We start from the raw sequence: 19,677 nt of genomic DNA on the forward strand, positions 1-19,677 counted from the left end.
GTTCTTCTCCCTAGTCACATCCTATAGCTTCTCTTGGAGAATCCTAAACTGTCCCTGCAGGGTGTTCTGGGTTTACCCCAAGATCTCCTGCAGTTAGACATGTCCAGTGAAATTCCAAAGGGACGCTTCCAGGGAGAAGCCTCACGGTACCTCAGTTAGTTCCTTAAAATGTGATGAAGCAGCTGCTGCCTGCTGTCTGGTCTGCTTAAAAAAAGATCCACAATTCCTGTTGCCCAGTGCAGAAGCACTGTCCCAAACCTTCAATGAAGAAGGACAAGCCTAACATATCCTGAACCTTCAGAATCTCGTGCAAAACTGTCTGTGAAATTAAAGGTGTTATGAAGGGCATTTTAAACATCAATATAGTAGGCAACATGAAACTACTTGTATTTAGTATCTTAATGGCGTTCTACCCTACCTGTTTTCAACACTCCCTCTGTGCTTTGTGCTTTTCCATCCCACATTCACATTCTTGGTCACACGTGCACATTTCATGAATGGGACCTCCACATGTGCACTTTTTAGTGCATGTGAGTCTTTGTCCTGTGAAACCATTTTGTCCAGTGTTTATAAGGTGGGAGCAGTACTCAGTACTCACAGCATAGCTGTTAATTTTTTTATTTTCCAGAAATGTATCTAACAATCACACTTTTAGATATATTGTGAGAACCTTCACATTTTATTCACTTTATACATGCTTCCCTTAGGCAGTATTATTAGACGGTATTGCTTAAATTTTCATTGTTACGCAGATGATACCCAGCTTTATCTATCCATGAAGCCAGAGGACACACACCAATTAGCTAAACTGCAGGATTGTCTTACAGACATAAAGACATGGATGACCTCTAATTTCCTGCTTTTAAACTCAGATAAAACTGAAGTTATTGTACTTGGCCCCACAAATCTTAGAAACATGGTGTCTAACCAGATCCTTACTCTGGATGGCATTACCCTGACCTCTAGTAATACTGTGAGAAATCTTGGAGTCATTTTTGATCAGGATATGTCATTCAAAGCGCATATTAAACAAATATGTAGGACTGCTTTTTTTGCATTTACGCAATATCTCTAAAATCAGAAAGGTCTTGTCTCAGAGTGATGCTGAAAAACTAATTCATGCATTTATTTCCTCTAGGCTGGACTATTGTAATTCATTATTATCAGGTTGTCCTAAAAGTTCCCTAAAAAGCCTTCAGTTAATTCAAAATGCTGCAGCTAGAGTACTGACGGGGACTAGAAGGAGAGAGCATATCTCACCCATATTGGCCTCTCTTCATTGGCTTCCTGTTAATTCTAGAATAGAATTTAAAATTCTTCTTCTTACTTATAAGGTTTTGAATAATCAGGTCCCATCTTATCTTAGGGACCTCGTAGTACCATATCACCCCAATAGAGCGCTTCGCTCTCAGACTGCAGGCTTACTTGTAGTTCCTAGGGTTTGTAAGAGTAGAATGGGAGGCAGAGCCTTCAGCTTTCAGGCTCCTCTCCTGTGGAACCAGCTCCCAATTCAGATCAGGGAGACAGACACCTCTCTACTTTTAAGATTAGGCTTAAAACTTTCCTTTTTGCTAAAGCTTATAGTTAGGGCTGGATCAGGTGACCCTGAACCATCCCTTAGTTATGCTGCTATAGACGTAAACTGCTGGGGGGTTCCCATGATGCACTGTTTCTTTCTCTTTTTGCTCTGTATGCACCACTCTGCATTTAATCATTAGTGATCGATCTCTGCTCCCCTCCACAGCATGTCTTTTTCCTGGTTCTCTCCCTCAGCCCCAACCAGTCCCAGCAGAAGACTGCCCCTCCCTGAGCCTGGTTCTGCTGGAGGTTTCTTCCTGTTAAAAGGGAGTTTTTCATTCCCACTGTAGCCAAGTGCTTGCTCACAGGGGGTCGTTTTGACCGTTGGGGTTTTACATAATTATTGTATGGCCTTGCCTTACAATATAAAGCACCTTGGGGCAACTGTTTGTTGTGATTTGGCGCTATATAAAAAAATTGATTGATTGATTGATCTCGTGGCAAGAAAATAATAATTCATAGCACCTTTAAGAAGGAGCAGTAAGGTAGGTTATTGGTCAGCATTATTGCCTCACAGTAAGAAGGTTCTGGGTTCACTTCCAACATGGTCCTTTCTGTGTGGAGTTTGCATGTTCTCTTTGTGTTTGAGTATGTTCTCTGTGGGTGCTCCAGGTTTCTCCCACTTCCAACGTCATGCAGTTGAGGTGAACTGGTGATTCTACATTGACTGTAGGTGTGAGTGAGTTATTCTGTCTGTGTGTGTGTGCCCTGCAGCAGACGAGCAGCCTGTCCAAGGTGCACCCCGTCAATTGCCCAGTGATGACTGGGGCAGGTTCAGATTGTCCAGGAACCACATAGTTGAAGGTTCAGTTTGCAGCCATGCTAGTCTGTGTGTTAATGTGTACTTGAGCAAGATACTGAACCCCAGATTATTGTTGGTGTGCAACTGATCACTTTGCATGGCAACCCCTTCCTTGTGTGTGTGAATGGGTGAATTTGAGATGGCACTGTAACCAACTTTAAGCATCGGCCCTTGGATGACAAGTGGCATCAAATTCCTCATGTTCCTCATATTTGGGTTCAGTTTCAAGTCCATAGTGCAGTAGATTGTCATACTGTTCCCACCCCCTGCTTAAACACTATAGGTTAAGCATTGAGTTGTTGGCTATTTTACCAGAACTTTTTAAATGCCAAAAGACCTTCTCCAAGATATCCCAAACACACCACAGCTATCAATCAATCAATCAATCAATCAATTTTTTTATATAGCGCCAAATCACAACAAACAGTTGCCCCAAGGCACTTTATATTGTAAGGCAAGGCCATACAATAATTATGTAAAACCCCAACGGTCAAAACGACCCCCTGTGAGCAAGCACTTGGCTACAGTGGGAAGGAAAAACTCCCTTTTAACAGGAAGAAACCTCCAGCAGAACCAGGCTCAGGGAGGGGCAGTCTTCTGCTGGGACTGGTCGGGGCTGAGGGAGAGAACCAGGAAAAAGACATGCTGTGGAGGGGAGCAGAGATCGATCACTAATGATTAAATGCAGAGTGGTGCATACAGAGCAAAAAGAGAAAGAAACAGTGCATCATGGGAACCCCCCAGCAGTCTACGTCTATAGCAGCATAACTAAGGGATGGTTCAGGGTCACCTGATCCAGCCCTAACTATAAGCTTTAGCAAAAAGGAAAGTTTTAAGCCTAATCTTAAAAGTAGAGAGGGTGTCTGTCTCCCTGATCTGAATTGGGAGCTGGTTCCACAGGAGAGGAGCCTGAAAGCTGAAGGCTCTGCCTCCCATTCTACTCTTACAAACCCTAGGAACTACAAGTAAGCCTGCAGTCTGAGAGTGAAGCGCTCTATTGGGGTGATATGGTACTACGAGGTCCCTAAGATAAGATGGGACCTGATTATTCAAAACCTTATAAGTAAGAAGAAGAATTTTAAATTCTATTCTAGAATTAACAGGAAGCCAATGAAGAGAGGCCAATATGGGTGAGATATGCTCTCTCCTTCTAGTCCCCGTCAGTACTCTAGCTGCAGCATTTTGAATTAACTGAAGGCTTTTTAGGGAACTTTTAGGACAACCTGATAATAATGAATTACAATAGTCCAGCCTAGAGGAAATAAATGCATGAATTAGTTTTTCAGCATCACTGCAAATGTATTCCTTCTTTTGTCCAGACACTTGTCCATTGCTTTAATAACTTCCTGGGCCAGTAAAGTCCAAAGGGTCTGTTTTTGTCAGCCTGGTAACTTCTGCAAACCTGGTGTTCCCCAGCAGGTTCTTAGATTGACTCCCTGCCAATGGCTTTCTGACCACGGCCTGAACCATGTACCTCTGCTGTGGAACTGTTCTGTTCTTAGTGGATGTTTCTTCTACCTCTGTGAGGGCACAGGTGTGATAAAGATACATGGAGTCCACGCAGCATAAAGTCAGCTCAAGAACCAAAATGTTGTCAGTAGAAATTATAACCAAATGGCACCAGTTGGAGATACTTTCCAATCTTTCGCATATTGACTTTTAAGCAGATTTCCACAAAATAATTACTTTATTTTCCAGAGTTTAAGTCTTTTTTTTTTTACTTATCCTCAAGTGTGACTTCTATACTGAAAAATCATGTGCTTGTCACAATAATTATAGTAATTTAGGACTTATAGGACTTTCACAGGAATCAAAGGACAAAACAAAATATACTCAAATGCGAATAATAAAAAGTACACTATAACAACGCACAAAAATGAATGAGCTGATAACACTGGAAAAAGGTGCGACTTCGATATGGGCTTTTCCTCTGCAAGAGGCATTTTTTTTAACAGGTGCGACTTAGACTCCGGAAAATAAGGATTTGTTCCTTCTTTGTTGATGTGGACTTCATTTGACTGAGTCATGGCAGAGGCACAAACAAGTATTTCAAAGAGAAAAACTGGAGCAGGGAGCCATTGTTCCATTGTTCCCTTTCATTCACATTATCCCTTCCATGAATGCACACAAGCACACAAGCCAACACCAAAAACTGAATTAAAACAAGAATTTTGGCACACAGTATGGCCTCTTTTCAAGACAGGCTCTTTGTTGTGTGTATTTTAATGATTCCTAAACTAATTGCATTTTCTTCAAAGTGGCCTCGGTACACGGCTCTGCTGGAGTCTTTTGGGTCTCTGTGGGTCTGATTTCAGTGATTGTTATTACCAGCTGAACATACACCAGACATGTGGAGGCTTCGTGAAATGATGAGTGGTCAGAGAAAACTGCTTTGTCTTTGGTCTTACCCGTCTTGCCAACCTTGGTCCAGATGTGATGATGAGCTTGTTCTATTTGGGAACTGTCTGTCACGTCGAGCTGAAGGACCTGCAGATTTTCAGATCCTTGCTCTTTCAGTTGCTGGGCTCCGGGACTGTTCACATTCAGGACACCTGCAAACACCACCACTCCCATCTGATCGAGCAGCTTTGCCAGAGCATGACCAAAACCTGTGTCGCAACCTAGGGGTTGACAAGAAGGAGAAGAAAAAACCCCTGTTATTAACAACAATAAGCTAGATTTCATATTTATTAGTGACCTAGTGCAGGTCAGCTTTGTACTGCAGCTATACTGTGCTGCTTCCACGTGAAGAATTTGTAGTTCAAACCAAATGCCACAGGATAGTGGTATAATGCTTCTGGTAAGTGCTAAAGGTACAGACAGACGCGAGGCTGAGGCTTGGTCCAAGAAACAGGCTGTGGTCAAAAAACACGGCGTGGAGGTAATCAGAGGTAAAGACAAGTAGATGGTCGAGGGCAAAACAAGGTCAGATAGTGACAGGTTGATCAAGACGAGACATGAGAGCTGGAAAGTGAAGTACATTCAACAATCAAGCAAGGGACTGTGAGACTGTGAGGGCTAAAATAACTGGTGGTGTGATTAGTGAAATGAGATGCAGGTGTCAGTGAAGGTTCTGGAAGGGGGCGTGACTAGTGAACAGAGATATGCATGAGACAGGATAGTGAAGGCAGGAAAACAGAGTGGGGTGATGAAACAGACAAAGATGCGTGAGCAGGTGCAAGAGCGGGAGTGAGTGAAAATGCAAAGCAAACTGAATCAAAGTGTGGGTGCAGTGGCGGCGCCAGGAAACTTTTGTTGGGGGGGCTGGGGTAAAAGTTGGAGGAGCTCCACAAAATGGCGTCGAAATGAACAATATAGAGTAAATTGCTTTATAAATACCAAGGTATATGTTTTAGTCACCCGTGCTCCTCTAAAATGTGGTATCAATGCACACACATCACTTAGAGCAGGGGTGGGCAATTATGTGCCATGAAGGGTCGAGACACTGCAGGTTTTCCTTTCAGCCAATCACCTCAGCAGGTGATTTCATTCATGATCAGGTGTCTCAGCAGCTGATTTCATTGACGATCAGGTGTTTATGTTCAAGGGAGAAGCTCATCAGCAACCCACCTGCTGAGGTTGTTGTGTGGGCCGCTGAAGAGGAGGTACTGCTGGCCCACCACCACCAGAGGGCGCCCTGCCTGGAGTGCGGGCTCCAGGCACTAGAGGGCGCTGCCGCCTTGCAGGAGCAGCCAGAGTGACAGCTGTCACCCATCACCTGCGACAGCTGTCATCAATATCGGATCTGCAGGGGTATATCAGCAGGACGGCATCTCCACCTCATCGCCGAGATATCGTTTCTACTGAGAAGGTAACGTGCTCAGCTGACTGTTTAACAGTGATCTTTGTGACTTTTGTGTTTTGCTCTGAGTATTTTCCAACGAGAGGTGGAGGTAACTTACCTGCCGTTCGGATTCCTGGGTGCGAACGCGCCCTCCTTTAATTGTCCTTTGTTCCTCGCCAGCAGTACCAGGTCCGACACGCGGCGGCAGTGGCCACCTGGGAGTTCGGGACTTGGCGGCTCCAGTATTCCCGGGGTCTGGTGGCAGAGGAAACCATGTGGTTCCGGTTCTACTTTGGAGAGGCATCTCCTATCTTCGAGCCTGCCCACACAACACCTGTGTGAATTCGACTTTGTCTATTATTGTAATCTGTTGTACTTGTTGTGCATATTCACAACAGTAAAGTGTGTTATTTGACCTATTCCATTGTCCGTTCATTTGCGCCCCCTGTTGTGGGTCCGTGTACTTACACTTTCACAACAGGATATCTCAGCCAACGTCATGGATCCCGAGGGGCGTCAACCGGCTGTTGAACGGCCAATGGAAGAACAGGGCGCACAGGTGCCCGCAGGAGGAATGATCGGTGAGTTGCAGCGGATCCTCACCGTTTTCACGGCTCGGTTGGATTTAATGACCGAGCAGAACGTCCTCCTTAACCGCAGGGTGGAGGCTCTCGCCGCGCACGTGGAGGTGCGCCCTCAGGGCGCTGCTGCGGCTCTCCCTCCTGTCGACCCTGTGCGTAACAGTGACGTTCCACTGGTCGTTCAACGACCCCTCCCACCTTCCCCGGAAGCATACATAAGCCCTCCAGAGCCGTACGGAGGTTGTGTGGAGACGTACGCGGACTTCCTTATGCAGTGTTCGCTCGTCTTCGCACAACGTCCTGTCATGTACGCGACTGATTCTAGCAAGATAGCTTATGTGATTAATCTGCTTCGCGGCAAGGCACGCGCTTGGGCTACAGCGCTTTGGGAGCAAAATTCACGGCTCCTTCTGACATATGATGGGTTTGTGAGGGAGTTCAGAACAGTGTTCGATCACCCAAATAGAGGAGAGACCGCTTCAGCCGTGCTGCTGTCAATGAGACAGGGGCGCCGGAGCGCAGCTGCTTATGCAGTCGACTTCCGCATCACGGCTGCGAGGTCCGGCTGGAATAACACTGCCCTCCGCGCCGCCTTCGTAAACGGACTGTCGTTGGTCCTGAAGGAGCTCCTGGTGGCTAAGGACGAACCGCGGGATTTAGACGGGCTTATCGATCTCGTTATACGATTAGACAATCGGTTAGAGGAACGCCGTCGGGAGCGAGGCGAAGGACGTGACCAGATACGCGCCACCCCTCTCCCTTCCGGGTTCAAAAAGGGGCCGCCCTCCCCACGCTCCACAGCCGCAGCGCTTTGTGGGGCAACAGCTCCCCCTGTTGACGTTGTTAGGGAGACGCACAGGGCCAAAATGGGGAGGCTGATCCGTGGAGAGTGTTTTCTCTGCAGCTCAACAGAGCACACACAGAGAGACTGCCCCAAACGGCCAAAACGTCAACACTCGCCCTTAGAGACTGGGCTAAGGGGGGGTCAAGACATTCAAGTTACTCACACACAAGACACCACCAGTAACTCTGGTGGTGTCTGGAAACCACCGGGAGGAGATTGAGTTTTTTGTAACTCCTTCTACCTCCCGTGTGATTTTGGGCATCCCATGGATGTTAAAGCACAATCCACGGATCGATTGCCCGTCTGGGGTGGTGGTTCAGTGGAGCGAAACCTGCCATTGGGTGTGTTTAGGATCCTCGGTTCCTCCCGGTTCCCAGGCTAAGGAGGAGGTCAAAGTCCCTCCCAATCTGACGGCAGTGCCGGTTGAGTACCACAATCTTGCTGACGTCTTCAGCAAGGATCTGGCTCTCACCCTTCCCCCGCACCGTCCGTACGATTGTGCCATTGATTTGGTTCCAGGCGCTGAGTTCCCGTCCAGCAGGCTGTACAACCTCTCACGACCTGAGCGCGAATCAATGGAGACCTACATCCGGGACTCATTAGCTGCCGGGCTGATCCGGAACTCCACCTCCCCGATGGGGGCAGGTTTCTTTTTTGTGGGCAAGAAAGATGGCGGACTTCGTCCATGTATTGATTACAGGGGGCTGAATGAGATTACGGTTCGCAACCGATACCCGTTGCCATTATTAGATTCCGTGTTCACCCCCCTGCATGGAGCCAAAATCTTTACTAAGCTGGATCTTAGAAATGCGTATCACCTGGTTCGGATCCGGAAGGGAGACGAATGGAAGACGGCATTCAACACCCCATTAGGTCACTTTGAGTACCTGGTCATGCCGTTCGGCCTCACAAACGCCCCTGCGACATTCCAAGCATTAGTTAATGATGTCTTGCGGGATTTCCTGCACCGATTCGTCTTTGTATATCTAGACGATATACTCATCTTTTCTCCGGATCCTGAGACTCATGTCCGGCATGTACGTCAGGTCCTGCAGCGGTTGTTGGAGAACCGGCTGTTTGTGAAGGGCGAGAAGTGTGAGTTTCACCGCACATCTTTGTCCTTCCTGGGGTTTATCATCTCCCCCAACTCCGTCGCTCCTGATCCGGCCAAGGTTGCGGCGGTGAGAGACTGGCCCCAACCCACTAGCCGTAGGAAGCTGCAACAGTTCCTCGGCTTTGCAAATTTCTACAGGAGGTTCATTAAGGGCTACAGTCAGGTGGTTAGCCCCCTGACAGCCCTGACCTCACCAAAAGTTCCCTTCACCTGGTCGGATCGTTGCGATGCCGCGTTCAAGGAGTTGAAACGGCGCTTCTCGTCTGCACCCGTTCTGGTGCAGCCCGATCCTAGTCGCCAGTTAGTGGTTGAAGTGGACGCCTCGGACTCAGGGATAGGAGCTGTGCTTTCCCAGAGCGGGAAGACCGATAAGGTCCTTCACCCGTGTGCCTATTTTTCCCGCAGGTTGACCCCGGCCGAACGGAACTATGACGTCGGCAATCGAGAGCTCCTTGCGGTGAAAGAGGCCCTTGAAGAGTGGAGACATCTGTTGGAGGGAACGTCCGTGCCATTCACGGTTTTCACTGACCACCGGAACCTGGAGTATATCAGGACCGCCAAGCGGCTGAACCCCAGGCAAGCCCGCTGGTCACTGTTCTTCGGCCGTTTGACTTCCGGATCACCTACCGTCCCGGGACCAAAAACCAGAGATCGGATGCCTTGTCCCGGGTACATGAAGACGAAGTCAAAACGGAGTTGTCGGATCCACCGGAACCCATCATCCCAGAGTCCACTATCGTGGCCACCCTCACCTGGGACGTAGAGAGAACCGTCCGGGAGGCCCTGGCACGAAGCCCGGACCCCGGAACCGGGCCGAAAAATAGACTTTACGTCCCACCAGAAGCTAGGGCTGCAGTCCTGGACTTCTGTCACGGCTCTAAGCTCTCCTGTCATCCAGGGGTGCGAAGAACCGTGGCAGTTGTCCGGCAGCGCTTCTGGTGGGCGTCCCTGGAGGCCGACGTCCGGGATTATATCCAGGCCTGTACCACCTGCGCCAGGGGCAAGGCCGACCATCGCAAGGTATCGGGATTGCTACAGCCGCTGCCCGTGCCTCATCGCCCCTGGTCTCACATCGGCCTGGATTTTGTCACGGGCCTCCCGCCGTCCCAGGGCAACACCGTCATCCTCACGATAGTGGACCGATTCTCCAAGGCGGCCCACTTCGTGGCCCTCCCGAAGCTCCCAACGGCCCAGGAGACAGCGGACCTCCTGGTCCACCATGTCGTCCGGCTGCATGGGATCCCAACAGACATCGTCTCCGATCGCGGTCCCCAGTTCTCCTCGCACGTCTGGAGGAGCTTCTGCCGGGAACTGGGGGCCACGGTCAGTCTCTCATCTGGGTATCATCCCCAAACCAACGGGCAAGCAGAACGGGCCAACCAAGAGATGGAGCAGACCCTGCGTTGCGTGACAGCCGCGCACCCGGCGGCCTGGAGTACCCATCTGGCCTGGATCGAGTATGCCCACAACAGCCAAGTGTCGTCAGCCACCGGCCTCTCCCCTTTTGAGGTATGTCTAGGGTATCAGCCCCCGTTGTTTCCGGTGGTTGAGGGAGAGGTCGGTGTGCCCTCGGTCCAGGCCCACCTGCGGAAGTGCCGTCGGCTGTGGCGAGCCGCCCGTTCTGCTTTGCTGAAGGCCCGGATGACGGCAAAGGCCCATGCAGACCGTCGGCGGACCCCGGCCCCTACGTATCATCCAGGGCAGGAGGTGTGGTTGTCAACCAAGGACATTCCACTCCAAGTAGCCTCCCCGAAACTACAGGAACGGTACATAGGTCCCTTTAAAATCCTCAAGGTCATCAGTCCCGCCGCAGTGAGGCTTCAGCTTCCGGCCTCACTGCGGATCCATCCCGTGTTTCACGTGTCAAGGATCAAACCACATCACACCTCACCCCTCTGTACTCCGGGTCTGGCACCACGTCCTGCCCGGATCATCGATGGCGAGCCGGCTTGGACTGTGCGCCGGCTTTTGGATGTCCGACGGATGGGCCGGGGCTTCCAGTATTTGGTGCACTGGGAGGGGTACGGCCCTGAAGAACGCTCCTGGGTGAAGAGGAGCTTCATCCTGGACCCGGCCCTCCTGGCCAACTTCTACCGGCGCCACCCGGACAAGCCTGGTCGGGCGCCAGGAGGCGCCCATTGAGGGGGGGGTCCTGTTGTGTGGGCCGCTGAAGAGGAGGTACTGCTGGCCCACCACCACCAGAGGGCGCCCTGCCTGGAGTGCGGGCTCCAGGCACTAGAGGGCGCTGCCGCCTTGCAGGAGCAGCCAGAGTGACAGCTGTCACCCATCACCTGCGACAGCTGTCATCAATCATCGGATCTGCAGGGGTATATCAGCAGGAGGGCATCTCCACCTCATCGCCGAGATATCGTTTCTACTGAGAAGGTAACGTGCTCAGCTGACTGTTTAACAGTGATCTTTGTGACTTTTGTGTTTTGCTCTGAGTATTTTCCAACGAGAGGTGGAGGTAACTTACCTGCCGTTCGGATTCCTGGGTGCGAACGCGCCCTCCTTTAATTGTCCTTTGTTCCTCGCCAGCAGTACCAGGTCCGACACGCGGAGGCAGTGGCCACCTGGGAGTTCGGGACTTGGCGGCTCCAGTATTCCCGGGGTCTGGTGGCAGAGGAAACCGTGTGGTTCCGGTTCTACTTTGGAGAGGCGTCTCCTATCTTCGAGCCTGCCCACACGACACCTGTGTGAATTCGACTTTGTCTATTATTGTAATCTGTTGTACTTGTTGTGCATATTCACAACAGTAAAGTGTGTTATTTGACCTATTCCATTGTCCGTTCATTTGCGCCCCCTGTTGTGGGTCCGTGTACTTACACTTTCACAACAGAGGTAATTGGTTGCAAGGAAAACCTGCAGTGTCTCGGCCCTCGTTGCCCAACCCTGACTTAGAGTGATTGCAAGTTCAGTGAACTTGCACATAGGTACAAATAAAGATAAGTGAAGTTTTAAGAGGGCCGTAATAAATATTTAGGAAACCTAAATTTTTGGAGTATGGAGTTAAATTTGTCTCATTAATACTTGCATATGCACAGAGGGTGATTTACAAATATCCTTTGATTTGTACACATGCTTTGTGATCCACAAACATAAATTTCTGATTTGTAACTTGTGTGTGAATTTTTACAAAAAAATGTTTATTTGCAAAACTGAAAATTCTGTTTGTGAAGGGTGATTCAGCATTGGTGGATCACCAAACACACATTCACCACTTTGCTCAGTTACGCAATATTGAGACATTCTCAGCACAAAACTGCAGTTGAGATCCACAAATATGTCAGTCACTATTTACATTATTGGCAGAATTATTGGGGGGGCCTGAGGGGAGCTTGGCTCATTATTGGGTGGGCTTAAGCCCCCCCTTGGCACCACCACTGTGTGGGTGACAAAGACACAAGAGCTCGAGCAGGAGCAGTCAAAGAACAAGAGGCAATAACAGAAACCATGGACAGAATGCAGAACTATGACCGGTAACAAACTAAGCCTGAACATAAGAACTGAATACACAAATGAGAAGAGCAAAATAAACAACTGAAAAACAGAGAATAAACAAACCCGGTGATTAGAGAATAATGCAATTAATAAAACAAGATAACAGATAAACAGAAAATGCAACAAATAACAAATGGAACATAGTCAAATAAGAAGCACTGCAGATAAATAACAAAACCGTGTGACTAAAGTATAATAAAGCAACACAAAATAAACAATAAACAGAGTGCAATAAATAACTAAAGGAACATAACAGACAGGAAACATTTGCAGGTAAATAACAACCAAAAACTGTGACCAAAGCATAATACACACAATGTGATGAACAGAACTAAACTACAGCTACATAAGGAACCAAGAGTGAACAAATACGAGGATGATTGACAGAAACAAAACCAATGATAACATGAACACGAAACCCTGACAAGAACAAGAAACAAGACCAGCTGAAGCATGACTATGATACATGACATGATTAAGCAATACAAAAGGCTCAGAGCATAAACATGGAAAAAAAAGACTTCAAAATAATAACAGCCAGGCCCAACAGGGCTGGATCATGACACCTTCTTGCTGTGAGGCAACGGTGCTAACCACTAATCCACCGTGCTTTCACACATTTTAATTTGTTTATGCCATTTCAAATACAAAAACTACAAAAGATTTTTAAAGATTCTAAAATTATCTTCCCTAAACTCAAACTGAAAGCAAATCTCTACAACCTGATATAAATTAATTACAAATATAAAAGCCACAATGATGTAATGGAAGATAAGTAATGGAACGCTTTGGTATAATACCTGTAAATAATCAGTTTTATTGCCACTTTTCTTCAGACAAGTCAGACCTTGACCTTTATCAATGACCTTAACCTCTAATCACCAGAATAACTGTATAAATCCTATAAAGCGCAAAATACAACATTAGAGACCCCGGACTGCTGAGCAACTGAAGTCTGAAGTGAAGCTGTACATCAAGCAAGAATGGGAAAGAATTCCATCTACAAAGCTTCAACAATTAGTGTCCTCAGTTCCCAAATGCTTATTGAGTGTTGTTAGAAGGAAAGGTGATGTAACACCATGGTAAACATACCACTGTCCCAACTTTTTTCAAACGTGTTGCAGGCATCCATTTCAAAATGAGCAAATATTTGCACAAAAACAATAAATTTTTAACAGTTTGAACATTAAATATCATGTCTTTGTGGTGTATTCAGTTGAATATAGGTTGAAGAGGATTTGCAAATCATTGTATTCTGTTTTTATTTACATTTTACATAATGTCCCAACTTCATTGGAATTGGGGTTACAGGAAAGGACATCTTATTTGCTGAAATAAGCACAAAATTGTCTGATTTATGAGAAATTGTTTTTGAAGGTCACTGGCACCCTGTATGAGTAATCACACTCACTTTTTCTATCTACCCCTTGTGAATTGAGAACCGATATGTCAAAGTTGGACATTTTTACTATATTTTTTAATGTAACACAATCTTAGGCAATTTTGACATCAAAATTTGAACTAAACAAAATTCAAGTAAAAATTTGCCTGATGAAAAAACTAACTTTGCCATTCCTAATCAATCTACTTGAAGGGTATATGGTGAAAATTTAGTCAAAATCTGAGTCGGTCATCCAGCCACCCCTGCATGATTTTCTCTGAGACAACTCATTAAATGTTGTTATTGTGTTTCATGAAAATTCAGTGAGGTATGTCTTCTATAATACATTCCATTTCTAAGGTAGAACTTTGCTAGTATATACTAAGGTATATCTAAATATCTTAAAAAAAAGAAGAAGAAGAGTAGAATAGAAGAGTAGAACAGAGTAGAGTAGAGCCACTTAGGTGCCTGGTCTTGAGAACCAGGGATGGTAGGTTGAAAAGGTTTTTATCCCATCTTATGTTACTTTAACAGTCTTACAGTCTTATTGTGTTTTTGTAGGTGAATGGGTTTATTTGGTTTAGTAAAGTGTCATGTTGTCATAATCATGAGTGAGGAGGATAATGCGTGTGTGCAATTTCAAACACGGGCAAACTGGGAAGAGCTGACATTTGCTGTTTTGTATGCTTATGTATTTTGGGTCCAGGATGAATGCTGCCAAAATGGAAAGTTGATAGTATACAATCTCTGGGTGTCTAAGAGATGTTTCTTTGACCTAGTCCTGTCTGAAAGTACATGAACATTACGAATAAGTCACTTTCTGTTTTGGTTTCACCAGTGGTGGGCATAGCTAACCAAAACGTTAGCGTCAATAACTGGTTATTAGCTAACTGAAAAGTTATCTTTTTTAACACTAAACCAATAAACTGTCTAAAAACATATCGAAAGCTACAGACAACATATAACTTTCAATTTTGCCTCAAATACACTCTCAGCTACTAAGAAGCTGATTTTGAGTTTAAACACCGCCAAAACGTCTAACAGAACCAATGGCAATCACAAACCCAAACAGCCAATGAACCAGCGCTTATGTCTTTGTGCGCTCTGCCCCCTGCTGTAGGAAAGCATCATTTACCCTGACAAGATACAGTGGTCCAGCGATGAGGCAGAGGTCTTGAAATGGAAAGCAGGTTTGATTTATGGTTTTGGTTTGTAAATAAAATTATTCTGGATAGAATAACTACATTAATGTAAACTCTTAAAATGTACAAAGTGCTATATAACACATATCTGTTAATTTTAAAATAATGCACTAATTCTGAACATTTGAACATTAACATGCGTGATGACATCACAGCTCTATCCAGTTAGGGAGACAAGGTTTCTTTCAATAATTATAGTGGGCGATTTTAACATCCACACAGATGCTGAGAATGACAGCCTCAACACTGCATTTAATCTATTATTAGACTCAATTGGCTTTGCTCAAAATGTAAATGAGTCCACCCACCACTTTAATCATATCTTAGATCTTGTTCTGACTTATGGTATGGAAATAGAAGACTTAACAGTATTCCCTGAAAACTCTCTTCTGTCTGATCATTTCTTAATAACATTTACATTTACTCTGATGGACTACCCAGCAGTGGGGAATAAGTTTCATTACACTAGAAGTCTTTCAGAAAGCGCTGTAACTAGGTTTAACGATATGATTCCTTCTTTATGTTCTCTAATGCCATACACCAACACAGTGCAGAGTAGCTACCTAAACTCTGTAAGTGAGATAGAGTATCTCGTCAATAGTTTTACATCCTCATTGAAGACAACTTTGGATGCTGTAGCTCCTCTGAAAAAGAGAGCTTTAAATCAGAAGTGCCTGACTCCGTGGTATAACTCACAAACTCGCAGCTTAAAGCAGATAACCCGTAAGTTGGAGAGGAAATGGCATCTCACTAATTTAGAAGATCTTCACTTAGCCTGGAAAAAGAGTCTGTTGCTCTATAAAAAAGCCCTCCGTAAAGCTAGGACATCTTACTACTCATCACTAATTGAAGAAAATAAGAACAACCCCAGGTTTCTTTTCAGCACTGTAGCCAGGCTGACAAAGAGTCAGAGCTCTATTGAGCCGAGTATTCCTTTAACTTTAACTAGTAATGACTTCATGACTTTCTTTGCTAATAAAATTTTAACTATTAGAGAAAAAATTACTCATAACCATCCCAAAGATGTATTGTTATCTTTGGCTGCTTTCAGTGATGCCGGTATTTGGTTAGACTCTTTCTCTCTGATTGTTCTGAGTTATTTTCATCCAAACCATCAACATGTCTATTAGACCCCATTCCTACCAGGCTGCTCAAGGAAGCCCTACCATTATTTAATGCTTCGATCTTAAATATGATCAATCTATCTTTATTAGTTGGCTATGTACCACAGGCTTTTAAGGTGGCAGTAATTAAACCATTACTTAAAAAGCCATCACTTGACCCAGCTATCTTAGCTAATTATAGGCCAATCTCCAACCTTCCTTTTCTCTCAAAAATTCTTGAAAGGGTAGTTGTAAAACAGCTAACTGATCATCTGCAGAGGAATGGTCTATTTGAAGAGTTTCAGTCAGGTTTTAGAATTCATCATAGTACAGAAACAGCATTAGTGAAGGTTACAAATGATCTTCTTATGGCCTCAGACAGTGGACTCATCTCTGTGCTTGTTCTGTTAGACCTCAGTGCTGCTTTTGATACTGTTGACCATAAAATTTTATTACAGAGATTAGAGCATGCCATAGGTATTAAAGGCACTGCGCTGCAGTGGTTTGAATCATATTTATCTAATAGATTACAATTTGTTCATGTAAATGGGGAATCTTCTTCACAGACTAAGGTTAATTATGGAGTTCCACAAGGTTCTGTGCTAGGACCAATTTTATTCACTTTATACATGCTTCCCTTAGGCAGTATTATTAGATGGCATTGCTTAAATTTTCATTGTTACGCAGATGATAACCAGCTTTATCTATCCATGAAGCCAGAGGACACACACCAATTAGCTAAACTGCAGGATTGTCTTACAGACATAAAGACATGGATGACCTCTAATTTCCTGCTTTTAAATTCAGATAAAAGTTGAAGTTATTGTACTTGGCCCCACAAATCTTAGAAACATGGTGTCTAACCAGATCCTTACTCTGGATGGCATTACCCTGACCTCTAGTAATACTGTGAGAAATCTTGGAGTCATTTTTGATCAGGATATGTCATTCAAAGCGCATATTAAACAAATATGTAGGACTGCTTTTTTGCATTTACTCAATATCTCTAAAATCAGAAAGGTCTTGTCTGAGAGTGATGCTGAAAAACTAATTCATGCATTTATTTCCTCTAGGCTGGACTATTGTAATTCATTATTATCAGGTTGTCCTAAAAGTTCCCTGAAAAGCCTTCAGTTAATTCAAAATGCTGCAGCTAGAGTACTAGCGGGGACTAGAAGGAGAGCGCATATCTCACCCATATTGGCCTCTCTTCATTGGCTTCCTGTTAATTCTAGAATAGAATTTAAAATTCTTCTTACTTATAAGGTTTTGAATAATCAGGTCCCATCTTATCTTAGGGACCTCATAGTACCATATCACCCCAATAGAGCGCTTCGCTCTCAGACTGCAGGCTTACTTGTAGTTCCTAGGGTTTGTAAGAGTAGAATGGAGGCAGAGCCTTCAGCTTTCAGGCTCCTCTCCTGTGGAACCTGTTGTGAAAGTGTCGTGACACGGACAATGGATAAGCCAAAAGTAACAATTTAATGTTGTGAATCGCACAGCGACGTACAGACAATAACAATATGGTGGAATGTCAATTATACACCAGGTGACGTGTGGGCAGGCTCGACGATAGAAGACGCCTGGCGAGAGAAGAGCCGGATCCCACACAGCTTCCACCACCAACGGAGCTGAAGAACACCAGAGCCGCCAAGCCCTGCGCCCCAGGTGGCCGCTGTCTTCAGCAGTCAGACCCGGTACTGCTGGCAGAGAACAGAGACAGTCCTGATGAGTGTGAGTTCGCACACTCAGTAATCCCACAGTCTGTATACAGTTAGGAGGGAAAACCTCCACCTCCAATCACACACTCGTGCAGCTCCTGTGAAACCACTTATCTGGTTTGGGGTGTGAGGCGAAGCCGTCGCAGTCCACACCAAACGCCAATACCGCAGATAAGGAAACGTCACAGGAAAACGGCTACAAATGAGATCAGACTATTAGTCACAGTTAAGCTTAGCAGAGAAATTACCTGAATGGTAGCTGATTTCTCAGCGGGGAGGTGGAGTTGCAGTCCGGCCTTTATGGTGGTGGTGATGAGTGTAGTGGATGAGTGACAGCTGGTACGGATGATGAGTGACTGCTGTCACTCCCGGTCGCTCCGACGCCCTCTCGTGCTTGAAGCCCGCACTTCAAGCAGGGCGCCATCTTGTGGTGGTGGGCCAGCAGTACCTCCTCTTCAGCGGACAACAGAACCAGCTCCCAATTCAGATCAGGGAGACAGACAACCTCTCTACTTTTAAGATTAATTTAATTTATTAATTTTATTAATAAGTTTAGGCTTAAAACTTTCCTTTTTGCTAAAGCTTATAGTTAGGGCTGGATCAGGTGACCCTGAACCATCCCTTAGTTATGCTGCTATAGACTTAGACTGCTGGGGGGTTCCCATGATGCACTGAGTGTTTCTTTCTCTTTTTGCTCTGTATGCACCACTCTGCATTTAATCATTAGTGATTGATCTCTGCTCCCCTCCACAGCATGTCTTTTTCCTGGTTCTCTCCCTCAGCCCCAACCAGTCCCAGCAGAAGACTGCCCCTCCCTGATCCTGGTTCTGCTGGAGGTTTCTTCCTGTTAAAAGGGAGTTTTTCCTTCCCACTGTCGCCAAGTGCTTGCTCACAGGGGGTCGTTTTGACCGTTGGGGTTTTACATAATTATTGTATGGCCTTGCCTTACAATATAAAGCGCCTTGGGGCAACTGTTTGTTGTGATTTGGCACTATATAAATAAAATTGATTGATTGATTGATTGAATAACAACAACTGTCAAAAAAATTTCTCGTGTGTGGTTGGAATTGTGTGGCGATAGGAATCGCCTTTTGAATGCTTGAATAAAGATGTCAGTCGCACAAAGAAATCAAATAATAGTGAAAACATGTTTGGTGCAGTGTTATAACGCATTAATCAGTCGCTCCGTGAGGTTCACATGGCAAGATAATTTGGCCGATATCAGACCCGATCTTCCCCTTCCGACAATCTTAAGGATGCCCCGATAATCGTGATGACGCTAAGTATAATCTTATCAGATATTCCTGCCATGTGTGGTGTGTTAAGAAGGACGTGAAGAGCTAAGTGTGACATGCAACCAATCAGAAAGCGAGGTGTTTGACCTGGGAATGTTCATGTGTGAAATATGTTCATGTGTGTTGTTTTTACCGTGTGGTTGACACCACACACTGCACAACTAAGCCTGTCAGATCTATGATTGTTTTATCTCCACGTGTGAGGTCTCTCAGGTTTTGGAAACCTACAGATAATTTTAAAATCCTGCGGTCGACAACACTGTGATATAACCAGTTGCCAGTAGATGGCAGTGTTCTATGCATTTTGACGCCGTTATGTCACTCAGCCAGAATCACAATTTAACAGACTTTTTGGCTTCCGGCATAAAACAAACACAATAACAACGTCTATAAACCCAGAGAATATATTCACGAGAGTTTAGGCACAATATCTATCTAGCAGGCTATCTAGCATCAAGGTCAATTGCCCACTGTTTACCTCCAGAGGAATTTATCCAAGCTCTGGTGAGATTATTCAGCTCCATTCTTATCTCAACCCACAAGGACAATAAACTGACAGACTTACACATGGACTGAAGCATGCTCCAGTTTTCTCCTCTCACCTCTTCCCTGCTCCTCCCTCCCTGCAGCTGGCCTCCGTTCTTTCCCAAGGTGGCAGGCGGCGCGACTTGATAGTTGCAGTGGCTACCAACACACTCACATCGCCTCAACTGGAAAACGGACTGTTTCAAGTTTAGTGCACAACAACAATGTCAAATGTATATGTGTTGT

At 45.5% G+C, this 19,677-nt stretch overlaps 1 protein-coding gene across 1 annotated transcript in view; it reads right to left on the reverse strand.

Moving 5' to 3' along the window:
- The window catches only part of hsd17b2 (hydroxysteroid (17-beta) dehydrogenase 2), a 139,487-nt gene that overhangs the window by 60,902 nt on the left and 58,908 nt on the right, over positions 1-19,677 (reverse strand). The window contains exon 2 of the mRNA XM_034175750.1: positions 4,789-5,001. Coding sequence (XP_034031641.1) covers positions 4,789-5,001 — 213 coding nt within the window. The remainder of the gene's footprint in view (positions 1-4,788; positions 5,002-19,677) is intronic.

Source organism: Thalassophryne amazonica, chromosome 8 (genome assembly GCF_902500255.1).
Source record: "Thalassophryne amazonica chromosome 8, fThaAma1.1, whole genome shotgun sequence".
Taxonomy (NCBI): Eukaryota; Metazoa; Chordata; class Actinopteri; order Batrachoidiformes; family Batrachoididae; genus Thalassophryne; species Thalassophryne amazonica.